Source organism: Parus major, chromosome 2, assembly GCF_001522545.3.
Source record: "Parus major isolate Abel chromosome 2, Parus_major1.1, whole genome shotgun sequence".
NCBI classification, from domain to species: Eukaryota; Metazoa; Chordata; class Aves; order Passeriformes; family Paridae; genus Parus; species Parus major.
Window position 1 is genome coordinate 5,037,909 of NC_031769.1, and position 14,535 is coordinate 5,052,443.

Genomic DNA, 14,535 nt, shown 5'->3' on the forward strand with positions numbered 1-14,535 from the left:
TGCTACAGCAAAGCACACCAGATTATTTACCCTTCCTCAGTGAGCTGCACACCTATTTTGCATTTTTTATGTTTCTAGAGCAATGCTTTTATCTGTTCTTCCCTGCCACCATCCAGGTATTAGAGATGCTCCTTAGAACACCTTTTCTCCACGCTCCCTCCAGAACACTGATTTTGCTTATCTCTTTGAGAAGAAATTGGTCTCCTGTTCTGTTACCCTTCATGTTAGACTTGGTTGGCTGGAGAGAGAAAAAGAAGTGTGTATGCAAAGTCTCTCATTAGCCTGGAGATGCTAATTTCCTTTAGCCTTATTGGTAGTCAACCTGGGAACAATCCACAGCACTTAAATTTAGCTTGCTCCCCTGGGGCTCCCTTGAGAAGTGTCTGTCTCTCTCCATTGCCATTACAGATGACTACAGTGATAAATATTTGTCTTGGTGAACACTTCCTTATTTGTTTGATCTTTAACAGGGTGCATTTTTGTTTCTTTTGCTTTATGCTGTGTGTTTTCTATGCTGAGCAGAATCTACCAGACTGAAGGAGTGGGCTGCTTTGTTAATATTATTACATTCTGAGTTATAGATGGTTACATTTTTAACCTATGAGTCAGTAATTTCTGCCACAAACTTCAATTAATATGTGTCTCATCAGTGTAGAGACTAAAAGTTACAGGCTAGCATATGGTTTGGTTTCACTACATTTACAGAATTTAGTAACAGTGTTCTTGGATTGAACAGAGGGACATGGCTGGATAGAATTTCCTAAAAACATTGCCCATAGCCCATTGTCACCTTATTCAAATGGTCAGATTCGGAATACAAACAGCAAGGGCTTACAGAGATTAGAAAAAATTTATTTATTTTTCCAATTTATAAAAGTTAAAATTAACAAATCAAAGCAAAAGCGTGCCATTCTTCTCTCAGTTGCTGTCCCAATTGAATATGCTGGTTGGTGGATGATATTTTTGAATGTTATCATTCCCAGAATGTGTTTATTAAAAAGCCATTTCTCTATTTCTGTTGCAGTGAACTATTTCATAAAAAATGGTACAGAAGATGTGTTACTGTGTGGCAACAGCACTGATGCTGGGTAAGTACTTTAAAAATATCATCACTTCTGCTCTGGTTGTGTTGCCTTTATTGTTAGTATTATTATTTTAATTATTATTATTATTATTATTGCATTTTCCTCTAGTTCTGTCCACTTTTCACCAGCATGAAGTAGATATTTTAGCTTCCTTGTATCTAGGCATAATAGTAGAGAAGATAATGACAATATTGTGCATAGTAATACAATTTTCTCAACTGCAGGGAAGAGAAGTTTCTGTGTGTCACTTATTCAGATTTAAAATCTTTAGGGGCCTTATTACAGTTCTTTTTCAATACATTTGAATTTCTCAGTAAAAAATAGTGAAAACTATGTAAGATTTTGACTGCATGGAGTATTTTAATGGAAATGAAACAAGAATGGAAATGGAAAACCTGGAGGGATTTAAACTGATGATGAATCCCTGGTTTTTGGCAAAGGAAGATAAACAAATCAACAAATATCCCAAGAAAAAGCATGTTTTGGAAGTGGGAAGGTACTCAGATTTGAATTGTGGTCTATGTTTACCCTGTTTGGCTCGTAGACTACAAGTATTTCATTTTCTCAATGTATAGACAGTGATGAGATCCAGGGGTGTAATAACATCCTCTGCATAAAGGAGTTTATTCATATCCCTGACATCTACAGACACCAATGGTTCCTCCTGTATCCCCTCCCCAGGGTCCAAGTGCACTGTCAGAGAGTGTGATTTTATTTGACAGCTTCCCATGATTTTGATGGAAGGGGGAGAGTTCAGATAGGATGGAAAGAGATGGGATCTTCTGTGGTCAGAGGGAATTATAAACCATGCAAAGATTGCAGGCTGTTAGGAGGAGTTGTAGGAAAAAGTGGAAAATACCTTGGAGTAGTTGGAAAGAGGAGCTTTTGAGCCAAATATGTGAGAACATTTGAACCAGGGAGGTGGGTTTCTTAGGCCAGGAGAGAAGAGGAGGTGAGATGATCTGCTTCTGGAGGGAGATGTTCTGGGCTGGTAGAACCCAGAATGTGGAAGACTGCAAAAAATAACAAAAAAAAGAATTTCACTTAGGAGAAATTTAATGAGAAAAAAGGCATGTGTGTGCAGGGAGGCAGCAGAGAGATAAGGAGAAGAAGAGGAGATAAAATCTGAACTTGCTTGTGGATAAAAAGGCAAGAAAAGCCCTCATGTCCTGGGGAGAGATGTTTTCCTTTCTGCTGCCACTGCTTGTATCTGTATTGACATAAGACAAAGGGAAATCTCAGTGTCAGTCTTCCCTCTGCAGGCCTGGTGTGTCTGATCCCTATTGCCAGCCTGAGTTAGACTCCAAGGTCCTTGGGCAGCGGGCCCTGCTCTCCCCTTTGTTTGTTCCTCGGGAGGTACAATGTCAGCATCCATTAATTAAGGCCTTTGTTGATTGTAATGCATTGTGTTTATCCAGGCTCAGGCAGAACTCCAAGACTATTGGGATGTTTCCCGGGAATCCCAGGATTTGGCAATCCCCATTGTGCTGTAGAACCTCAGCCTTTGCAAACCAATGGGCAATCATATTGGGAAAAACAAATGCTCTGGCAAGCAACAGTGTTTTGTGTGTCATGGAATATTCATTGTTCTCACCGATGACCTGAGCTGTGGGGGTGGAGAGCTGCTGCTCATGGGCCATGCTGAAAGACTTGATTGCTGCTGCTTTGGAATTGTTCAGCTGGTGGGAAGTTAAACACCAATCCAATATCCATGGAGTGTTTATATATTGGCAGCCTGTGTGGATTTAAGGGTTAGCTTCTAGCAAGGCAAATAAGCAAACCCACCCTCTTTCCTTCCCTCAAAGTTAATGAATTGCAGCAGAAAGCCATGATTGGAGAAAACCTCTGGTGGAGGCACTGTGCCCACGAAAGAGTTACAGCCTGAAACAGCCAGGGGAGAACTTGCAGCTCTTGAGTATAAGAGGACGAAAATGACACCTTCAAACCAAGTGTTCTTGTACTTGTTTTGATAAATACATCAAAACTGTCAGTGTTTGTGACATCAAGGGAAACCAACTTTCCCTTTATGCCTCGGTTCTTTCTTCTTCAGCCTTTTGCTGTTTTAGTTAAGTATTTAATACCACCAGGTAAGGTTTGGGTTTAAATGCCTAAAAATGGGTAATAAATATTCCTACTTGCAGTGGGTTTTTTTAACTCAGGATTGGCAAGTACTGTTTCGTCTGCTATACATTGCAGAGAGTTGCTGCCAATCATCCATTGCCATTGTTTAAAGACATGAAGATAATTAGAAAGATGATCCTCAGGCCCCAGGGGATGTACAAAGTCATGTATTCCCACCTGTTGGGACAGGGAGAGCATCATTTACAGGCTGACATTTCTACCAAGTAGATTTGTTTTCTCTCACCCTTCAATGATTGAAGCCAAGAGCAAGAAGTGTTCAACAGAAAACCAAAATCTGCATGCTTGGGACCTTCAGGGGCAGGTTTCACCACAGGAGCAAGGGACGGGACTGAAGAGGAAGTATAATGAGGTTGTGGTTCCCCAATTTATTAGTAATAAAATTCATGACAAGTGAGGACTTGAATTGTGAACCCATCAGGAAAGTGTGGTAAGGGAAGACAGCTGTCAAGGCCATGTCTGAATGTTCATAGCATTTGTGGAATGTGCTTTTCTCACAGTTTGAATTCATCAGCCTCTGGGATACACTGAGGACCCAAAGGAAATTCAGGGAAGGGCGGTGTCATGTGTTCTCTCCTGGAAGGATTTGTTGTTAGAGTGAGGGATATCTGTGTTGTGGCCAGGATATTAAATCTTGAGGTAATTGAAAAAGCCATTTCAGTGCATTTTTAAAAGCATGTTAATGACACTCTGAGGTTTGTCTGGTTGCTGTTATTATGGAAGAGTTAAAAGAAAAAAATCCAAATAAATCTGCTATGGCAATTGTTAGGTGATGAGACTCAAGTGGTCTAATGTAAGAGTGTGTAGTGATGGAGACTGCAACCTGAGCTGGAGTAGCAAGCCAAAATCAGCAGGGAAATGATCATCAGTGGATTCTATATCCCAGGCAATCTAATTATCTCCAAGGTGGGGGCTTTATTACATTACTAGGAGGGACTGTTTTCTGAACAAGCACCCAAGCTGCCAATAAAGCAGGAGGTAATGGATCTAGCTAGTATTGATTCCAGTTCAGAAGGGATTTGAATAGATGCACGTCACTCAGCTGCAGCAAACATGTCTCTAGTACTTGACCTGGCAGAGGCAAGAAAAAAAACACATTTATTTGCATTTTTAGATATGCCCAAGCAACCTCAAGGCTCTACTTTAAAAACCATGCTTCAGAGACATGGTAGGAATGTCAGGGAGATGGCAAATTTCTTAGGTGCACAAGGGCTAATCTCTTGGTGGGGTTTCCCATGTGATGCCTCAGAAATCATCCTCTTCATACCTGAAATTTGACTTTTTTTCATTTAATCAAACAGAATCCTTTTGTTGCTTTTCATTTTGTTTATCTGACTACATTTTGCCCCTTGATTGCAAGAATTTGTTTTGTGCTCACAAGGAACAGAGTTCAATAGAAACACAAAGTAACTTTTGGAGAAGAGAGTAAACCAAATGTTTGTGATCAAAGATATTCTTTGGCTCAAAGTGACACGTGCTTGGTGTTTCACAACATGCACATTCAGAAAACTACCCTGATAGAAAAATCCTCTGCCCTGTGTGTCACAGATTGATCAGACTGGGAACAGTGCTAAGAGTAATGCTCTCTTAAAAAAGAAAGAAAAAAAACCAAAAAAAGTCATGCATTTGCAGTTGTTGATCTTTTTAAATGAGTTTGGAGTTTAAATTTAGTAGTTCTTTTGGATGTGGCTGCATTGGGATATACACCAGTTTTTCCTCTTTGCAATTTCATCATCTTCTATTTGATTTGTTTAAAATAAATGGAGAAGGCTCAGATAGTCTGATTTTTAAAAGGGATTTTAAATTATGTAAATTTTCTATTCAAGTTAATCCCTAGTATATATCTTATCCAGTGCTGAACACCTTGTTTCAGCCTCAGGGAAGGTAAAGTACAGATCCAACGAAATTATCAAATATTTGGGAGATCTTAGGTGGGAGCAGAAGGTGGAAACTGCTCTTTCCTCAGTTGAAATCAAGCCTTGGCATCAAGTGGAGCATGATTTGTGAAGGCTGCAGAGCAGCAGGTGACAGCAGGCACCACCACACCCTTCCTATAAATATATATATAAATATATCTATATACACATCCTGTATGTCTGCCCTCCTGGTCCCACCTTCAGAACCCGTGAGGCATCCTGTTCTGGAGCACACCACCACCAGAAGAGATTCCTGCTGTGGAACACATCCCTGCCAGGCCACCCCAACCCTCCTGTGCCATTCCAGCTTGTCCCTTCTTGGTGACATTTAACCCCTCACTCTGGTGAGAGGCACTGCAGAGTCCCCCTTTCAGAGGAAAGGCTTTTATGGGGGCTGCAGCAGTGTGGAATTATCTGTCTGTGAGAAAGGAAGATACATTTCAGCTCTAAAGCGTTTCCACTTTCATCCCGCTGTAATTTCACAGGGATGTTTTTCTGCTGTGCTTAGGCTGCTGTTTTTATTTCCCCTCCTGCCTGAAGGTTTGGTTGAGCAATAGAAACAGCAAGGAAATTTGTCCATTAGGAGGAAGAGACAAGATGCTGTCAGTGTACAAAGAAAACAAACAGACACAAAAGAGAAACTTAAATGCCTTCTTTTCACTTTTTCATTTGCAATTACAACAAGGAGCTGGCTTTTCAGAAAAGTGAACATGTTTTAAGTCCATTGTGCTCCCTTTGGATCTCAAGGCCAGAGTGTTTAATTTTTTTTCCCCTTACACATGATATGTCCTGTGTATCCAGCTCATGGGCAGGAAAAGTCTACAAGATTTTACTGATGATGAAAGCACATTTGCATCATGTCTGTACTGATACTACCAAAAAAGACTAGTGAACAGGAAGGAAAAAGCAGCCAGTAAATCTACTTCAGGAACAACAAGAAAGCACCTTTGGCAACTGCATCCTAGTAACTGTTGCTATAGAAACTTTAGATACCTTTATTCTCACTATGACCTTGATTTTTCTTAACAGGATACATTAAAATAATGTACACTGTGGGGCAAGTTCTTTATGGTTTGGTAAATTCTGGCACTGAGCTGATTGCATATAAGGGATGAAGGAATGACCATGTGTGGCAGCGCTCCTCAAAGTTTTTGTGTCAGTCCTAACTCCTTCTAAGGCATTATAAAAAAAAAAAGAAACCAAAACCTTTTGTTTTCTTCTGTGTTGTGGCATTTTACTAGGGTAATTAATGCCCACATGTAAAATTGCATCAGATGCCTGTTTTCACAGTCTCTGTGAGCACCAAAAGCGGTGTTTTTGTGGCAGTTTCTCCACATCACCCTCCTGTCAGCGCACTCGTTACACGTAGAGTGGTGCAGCTTTATGTGTAAAACTTTGATCTCTCTGAGCTGTAGTAACATTCCTTTGCCTTTATGCATCCTCCACACAGTGATTTAAAGCCTCTTGTAAAGGCTTATCACACCCCTGAAGGGTAGAGGAGAAACATGCTCCGTGCTGAGGAGGAGAGCTGCTATCGGGTGCTTCCACCAGTGCTACTGCAGCTCTCACCCAGAACTTGGCAGGAGAGAGCCTGGAAAAATGTTTGTCTGCCAGAACATGTCAAACAGCATCCAGCAACACAGCCCCAGCTGCACCAGAAACTGGGGAGAAAACAGCACCAGGGAAAAGTGCACACGGTTGACTCTGATATTCTGCTGCTGGCAATTGCAGCTTTAAGTTGCTTCAACTTAGATCTGTGTTATTATTATTTCTCTTGTTGCTGTTAATTGTTTTCTTATTTTTTAATAAGAAGGTCTCCTAAATTCAGGCCATATTGTGCTGGATGTTAGACAATAGGGTGAGAAGAGCTCTCTTGGCTTGGAGGATTGGCATTTTAGAGGTGCAGTCTGTGGATGAGTGGGATGGAGGTGTTGCACAGACACTTCTGGGGAGCAAGAGCAATACCTGAAATTTGACTTTTTTTCATTTAATCAAACAGAACTTTTTTGTTGCTTTTCATTTTGCTTATCCAACTGCATTTTCCCCCTTGATATACTGCAAGAATTTGTTTTGTGCTTACAAGGAACAGAGTACAATAGAAACAAGAAGTAACTTTTGGGGAAGAGAGAAAATCTTCAGTTCAGGACAAGGCCCTGGTTGCAAGTCATGTCAGGACTAGCCAGCTTGGTCAGACAGATCATGATCTGCCAGTTTAACTTGCTGCAGGAATGGGTCCATTCCAGGAAATGGGAGCTTTGGCATGTGCCTATTGGGATTGGTGTGTGCATTACCCTCACCAAATGCAACCTGATGTGGTACAACTGGGCTGACAGGTGGGAGAGGATGTAAAGGTTGCTTGAAGGAAGAAGGGGACACAGTTTCCAAATATGTCCTCTTCAAATGTCACCAAAGCAAGGGTATTTTGGAAAAAGCTGTGTTGTTCAAACTACTAGAGCTAAAAATGTAATTACATCCCAGATCATCAAGCAATACTAGAGAATTTGTTTCAAACCTTCAGGCTATGCAGCACACCTTAAATGAATTTACCTAGATTGTGATGTAAATCACATAAGCTTTTCCATTTACTCTGAGCTGGTTACAGCGACAGGAGAGTGAGGATGGTGAGAAAACCTCTTGCCTGAGTGTGTTAAACAAACAGAGAGCAAACAGAGAGCAGCTCTTTCCTCAGCTGCCTTAAAGGTAAAGCTACCCCATGACACACCTCAAAGATGCTACAGGAACCATGGGCATGACTTGGATTATACAGGTTTAGGAGCAATAATAACAGTCCCCATTCCTAGGGATCAGTGGTGTACTCGGAAGATCATGTCTCTGGTCAAACAGCAGCAGTAGGGATTAAATCCAAATCCACTCAGTTCTTAAGGAGGGGTAATATTACCTCTTAGTCAAAGCTGTAATAAGCTCATCAGCCACATGAGAGAAGCAGACTTACTAGAGGCTGCAGCCTTCATTAGGCAATAATCTACTATTTTGTTTATGATGATAAATTATTGCCCTACATTTTGTTTGGTGGGAGAGACAGAAGCTCTGGTGTCTGACCACTGGATTGAGCCAGAGAAATAAGAGCTTGCTTGCCTGTTTGCAGCATGGAGCCTGACCAAGGCACCTTGCAGGAGAGGGAGTTGTTCCTCTCTGTGTTTGCATGCGTGGAGAGATCTGGTGTTGAGGGCTGAACCCACAGCTTTTCCATCTGCCTGAGCAAGCAGCCAGTGGGGGAGGCTGAAATCTTTCCTGGGTACAAGTCAGCAGCATGCTTAGGTCAGTGGGTGCTCTGAGCCAGTGAGCAAGCCTGCTCACGGGCACCTCCTTCTCTTTTCTCCTCCAGTTTCAACTCTTGGTTGATGTTGCTCTTTATTCTGAGCGTTTCTTCTCTTCTTTGTCATCACTGCATTTTTTCCTTTTCCCTGCAGCATATGGTTCAATTTGCTTGCACTTCCGTCATTTCAGACAATTGGCACTCCTTCCCTTGCTTTTAAAAATCTCCTTCAGATTCTCTCAAAGTCCATTCAGATGCTTGGAGTGAGAGCTGCTGGGGGCTCCTGGTCAGACCTATCCAAGATGAAGCATGCCAGTCAGATTTTGGCTTTTGGATGGTAATTAGTTAGACACTCTAACCATGATTAGTCTTTAATTTTACAAAACAAGAAGGAACAAGGGAAAGAGAAAAACCTGTGACTTTCAGGCACATCAAGCACCCACTGGCATCAATGGCTGAAATGCTGCTGGCTTTTGGCCCCTTTCTCCTACATGCCCAGTTAGCCTTACAGCATTCATTTTAAAAATATTTTCCTGGTTTAGAATGGGTAGTTTTATTTTCTTGGGTAAAAGCAAATGTTAGTCCAAGGATCTTTGCTCCCCACAGTATGCTCTTCTATTTTGTCTGCTGTCTCCTCCCTCAGAGTCAAGGGAAAGGAGAAAATATGGAAAGTGCAGGGAAAAACCCTCAGGTCTGTGATCTAAAGGAAATCTAAGCCTCTCATTTGTGGTGTGTGGACTTTAGCAGGATGAGGCAGGTTGAGGAAGACTCTACTGTGCACATCAACCAGCCATGGAGGCCATGGGCACTGTCTGTCCTCCAAAGGCTGCCAGCCTTTCAAACCCCACCTTGGGGGTTCCATTCTCGACCCACCAGGGTGATTTCCATTCCCCAGGAATTAGCCATGTGTCAAAGACATCAGCTATAAACTTTTCAGTTTGATTTCTGCATTCTTAGGCTTAAGGTATGACCTAGGCAGGAACACTAAGGGACTCCTACCAAAACAGGGGTTTGTTTTTTTTTAATTTTTACTGTGTCTATGGTATGTGCTTCATTGCTCCCATAGTGAGGGAGCCAGAATGTCCCTCTGTAACCCAAACCCAAGGGAAGTGCAGCCTTCACCACACAGATGTCATTGATGTTGACTCCTGGTAGCACATGGACAGCCCTCCCTGCATTTTCAGGATCTGGATGTTACAATCCAGCGCATGGATGTTTTACAAATCTCCTTTTATTGTCCAACCCTATTGGCCACTGTAGCCTGGATCAGCAGGTTGCTTGGCTTGCCTAGATTAAATTCTTGAGACAGAGCATTTTGTAATTATGCCCCTCAGCTACAGCTCTCTGGCATTCCCAGCCTGTGTTATTTAAACCAAAGCTGTTTCTTATGTCCTTTAATTTCCTGTACCAATGCCAGCTTGCAGTGGTGATTACAGCCTGATGGATAGGTAGGTAGCCTGCTGCTTTTAACTTTTCTGAATCAATGACACTAATTTTATTGTGATCAATTGAACAGCATCCTGTGACACTCCTGTGGAGGATGGTATATTTATGTAGCTTGTTGTTGTTGCCCATCCCTGTGCATCAGAGGAGAGTACAATTCTCTAAAATGCTTCCCTGAGGTAAAAGAAGCTGAAGAGTTTGCTAAAAAATCCAAAGGTGGTACACTTAATGTCATACATGGAGGAAGGTTCAGTAAAATCTTGAGGCTCCTTAAAAAAGTCCTCAGAGGAAATGGTGTCAGTTGCAGAATAATATTCTCATGTGAGAGCCTTACACTTAAATTTCTCTAGTGTTTTTCTGGGAAGCAGCATTTTGTTTTCCTCTCAGTGTTTTTAACACATTCCCATACCCTGTGGGTTATCTCTCTGCTGGCCACGGAAGAGGGTGAGCAGGAATAAGGAGTTGACAAGAAGGAAATTCTGTCTCAAGGGTCTGGTTGCTGTAAGAAGGGTGTAAGCTAACATTAACAACATTTTTGGTCTGGGGTTCATGCTTTTCATGATGCAGCACCTTGTTTGAATGCTCTTAAAGCTGAAAAAAATACTGGAGAAGTTCATTTTCTGGGTTTCAGCTGAGATGGAGTTAATTTTCTTCCTCATAGCTGCTACAGTGCTGTGTTTTGGATTTAGGATCAGAATGATGTTGGTAACACACTGATGTTTTCAGTTGTTGCTAAGAAGTGCTTCTACTAAGTGAAAGACTTCTCAGCTTCTCATGCTCTGCCAGTGAGGAGGCTGGGGGGGCACAAGGAGCTGGGAGGGGACACAGCCAGGACAGATATACATACACACACTATATATGTATCTATATACATATATATATACATATAAACTCTGGAGGAAAGCTGTCTGGGGGACATCACTTGGGAACTGGCCAGGCAGTGGTCAGCAAGGGGGGAGAAATTGCACTGAGCTTGTGTAGTTTAATACTTTTATTATTGTAATTATTCAAATTATTATTATTTTCTTCCTTTTCTGCCCTATTAAACTGTCTTTTTCTCAGCACATGAGATTTCTCACTCATCCAATTCTGTTCCACATCCCACTGGGGCTGGGGTGAGTGAGCAGCTCTGTGGGGTTTGGCTGCCAGCTGGGGTTAAACCATTCACTGTGGAGCCAGATAATGGAAAATGACCCATAAAGACAGAATGAAACATGAAAAAAATTATATTAAATGTATATAATACTATCTGTATTACAAAGAGAAAATATTCCTCTGAGGTACCACTGCTCACTTTGGCAGTCAGAGGGGTTGCATCTCCATGTCCTACAGATTTCCAAGGAAAGTGCTTTGAGCACTTACTCAAAAATTCTTCTTCATCAAAAGTTTTCCTGGAAAGCAACACTGGCAGTGAACCTGAGTGACTTTATATCCTCTAATACGTGCCCAGAAATTCCAAAGAAAATTCAACCCAAGGCTCCTAATACCCCTTTCTCCCAGGCTCTTGTTCAAAAGGGTGAAGAGATTGAGGAAATTCTCTCTACTAATTGAGACTCAGAGGAAAATCTCACCCTTCTCAATAATTTATATTAATGGCAAAATTTCCATGTTGCCTAAGATTTTAGGCAACTTATTCTAGAAGCAGCCCAATTTCCAAATGACTGCCCTGCCTAGGCTGAAGTCCACAATTAAAGTAACCAGCAGCAAAATTTCTCTCAGCTACATTGGGTTGTTCTATCCATTTGTAATAAAGTTAAAATAATAATAAATAAATAAAATAAATAAATAAAAATGAGACCAGAGCAATGGAGCCAGAGCAAAAAGAGCTGGATTTCTCTTTAGTGAGAGATGAAGGAAAGGACTCTCCACCTTGAGATCACAAAGTTTCCAACCAAGCCCAGTGTGTGAGTGCAGTCATTTCCTCATGGCAGAATAATCAGCCTTACAGAAATGTTCATGTCCCGTGTAGACACGATGTCTTAGAGCCAGAAAAGGGAATTTCCTTCTCAGGAGCCTGGAGAATCCATTTCTCAGAGTTCCTGAACAGCTGAGTGGCACATCATGGGCGATGAAGGCTCCTTGTAGCAGCAGATCAGAGGCAGAAATCTCACGTCTCTACAGCATAGTGACAGCAGATGCTGCCTTTGGGAGAGAGATTTAGTGAAAAAGTCTGCCTCACAAAAGGACACGGGTATACAAGAGACACTCCATGTGCATCTGCATATTTTAGGGGAAAAATAACACGAGATTTCTGCATTTTGTTATCTTCTAACTCAGTAATGTTACTGTATTTTTTATTGAAATGTGGCTCTAATTAGGGAAAAAATAGGTAGTCAAAGTAGGAAAGATCTAGAAGGAGGCGTTTCTAGACTGGCAGGGTAAAAATTGGGAGTGATTCTTTTTCTTTCTTTGTGAGACATAATTGTTATTATCTGAATTCTCAACTGATATAAGCTAACTTGGCTCTACCTAAGGTGACAGAATCATTTATTATACCCCCACTTGTGTGTAACATTTAATTCACTAAACATCAGCTGCTCATTTTTTATTGCTTTTTCTGAAAACTACTATAAACAAGGACCTGCACACATTTTGCAATGCTTCATCACTCCTTTTATCAGCGTTCAAAACAGACTTACTTTAAAATTTGTGATTCACTGCTGATATTAAATTAAGGTTTTAAAAGTGCTGTTGAATGTCTAATAGTGGTGGCAGACACCATAGATTTGTATAAAAGCATATTCTCATTTTGACATGCAATACAGGTTGCTATCCTGTGCTGTAAATTTATTTTACATTTATATAAAAATTATAGTTTTTAGAGAAAAAGAGCACCGGTTTTCACGCTGAAAACACTCTGCTTTCTCAGGGGTCAAATTTTATTTTGCCTGGCATTTTAAAAATTTGTTTGCTTTATTTCTATTTCTGTTTCGTATTTCAATTTCTGGCAATATTCTGCTTTGGTAAAAAAAAAAAAAAAAAAAAATAAAAATAGCAGTGTTTGAGAAACTCTAGGATTTTTTTCTGGGAGAAAATGAATCTTAAAGCTATACAATCTACATGACTGGTGACATGCCCAAAATCCCACACGTTCCAGCCATGCCTGTTTGTGGCAGCTGGAATTTGCAGGGAATTGCACCAGGTTCATCTCTATCTGAAGAACAGGGAGAGCTGCTGTAACTGCACATTCTGCTGGGACCTGCTTCTCCAGAATTACATGGTTCTCACCTAAAAAATTCCCAAATACCATAAAGCTCCAGGGCACTTGATCTCATGTTCTCCTCCCAGGATACATGCAGAAGAAAGACTTTGCATCTTTCTACATCTTCGGTTTCTAATGGGTCTTTCCTTCTTTTTGGAGAGCGGCTTCTGATGTTCAAGAGCCGTGGGGGTTTTTGACTAATCTGTTCTGAGAGGATGTCACCTCGACCTGGGATCTCTTCTACCTTGTGTTTCACTTGATGATGCAGTTCAGTGCTTACACAGTACCACTGAGAGCGTTTTTTATCTCTTCTGGCATATGGGGCTAGAAAATTACTTGTAAAGAGCCTCAAAGGTTAATGAGAGCCAGTGAAATTCATGCTATCTGCATGCCATTTAATACACTAATCTACAAGACACACAAGGAAAGCTTTTTCCTGGCAGAAATAGAAAAAATGTCATGACCCCAGACTGTGGCAGAGAGTGGAACAAAGGGCTGGGTTTCTTAGATTAAAGATTTAATCCTGGTGGGGGGTGAGTGATGTCAGGCAAAGGAAGCAATCAGGAAGGTGCTGTGGTAGCACAGGCTGGTGGTGTCCAGCCAGTGTCAGACTGTGTAACCAAAAGAGCATGTTCACCATCACAGTGTTACCTGCAGCTGTAACAGAAGACACCAGGTTTTTGATTCTTAATTAGGAATAAATGCTAAGAGAAATTATAATTAAGTACCTAATTCCAGTCTATTCGAAAGTCTATTCAAAATATTCAAAATGCTAGATGATAATTTGCCAATGCAGCTCGTGCTACGGTTATTATTTCCCTGTTTATCTTTTCAAAGAAAAAACAAGATTGCAAAGACCTTTGATATTATAGCATCACTTGTTCCCTGCAGTTTTACACAGTGAAGGAATTTACTGTGGATCACCTGTGCCCTTAACCAAGAGCATTGTATGTGTTTCCCTGGAAATCACCTTCTCCATGTTGGAGCCATCTAAGATGCGTCTCACAGATGGTATTTGGTGTTTTGCAGCACGTGCCCTGAGGGATATATATGTCTGAAGGCTGGGGAAAACCCTGACCATGGTTACACAAGCTTTGATACTTTTGGCTGGGCTTTTCTCTCTTTGTTTCGTCTGATGACTCAAGATTACTGGGAACGTCTTTACCAACAGGTATGAGATTATTTTATTGTTGTTAAAAAATAGAAATAAAGATATCATCTTCTTACAGTGGCATATACAACAGTTAAAGACAAGACGGAATTTCTGGTTATTAGGTGAACTGTGCTCTGTGTGTGTTCTAGAGAAGGATAATCAGATGTTCTGGAGAAGGACAATCAGTTCTAATAATAAATTTATTTTCTTTAGAGTGATGATGTCAGAAGACGTTAGGCTGGGTGTTTGGGGAAATTGAGAACAAGTGGTACTGAGAGAAAGACACTAATTCACCCGAGTCTAAATGAAGTTTACCACTT

General features: G+C 41.0%; 1 protein-coding gene across 4 annotated transcripts in view; it reads left to right on the forward strand.

Moving 5' to 3' along the window:
• The window catches only part of LOC107200857 (sodium channel protein type 5 subunit alpha-like), a 213,502-nt gene that overhangs the window by 76,821 nt on the left and 122,146 nt on the right, over nt 1–14,535 (forward strand). For all 4 annotated transcript variants that reach the window (XM_033520158.1, XM_033520151.1, XM_033520153.1 and 1 more), the window contains 2 exons: nt 1,025–1,088; nt 14,092–14,233. In XM_033520158.1, the coding sequence (XP_033376049.1) occupies nt 1,025–1,088; nt 14,092–14,233 (206 nt within the window). The remainder of the gene's footprint in view (nt 1–1,024; nt 1,089–14,091; nt 14,234–14,535) is intronic.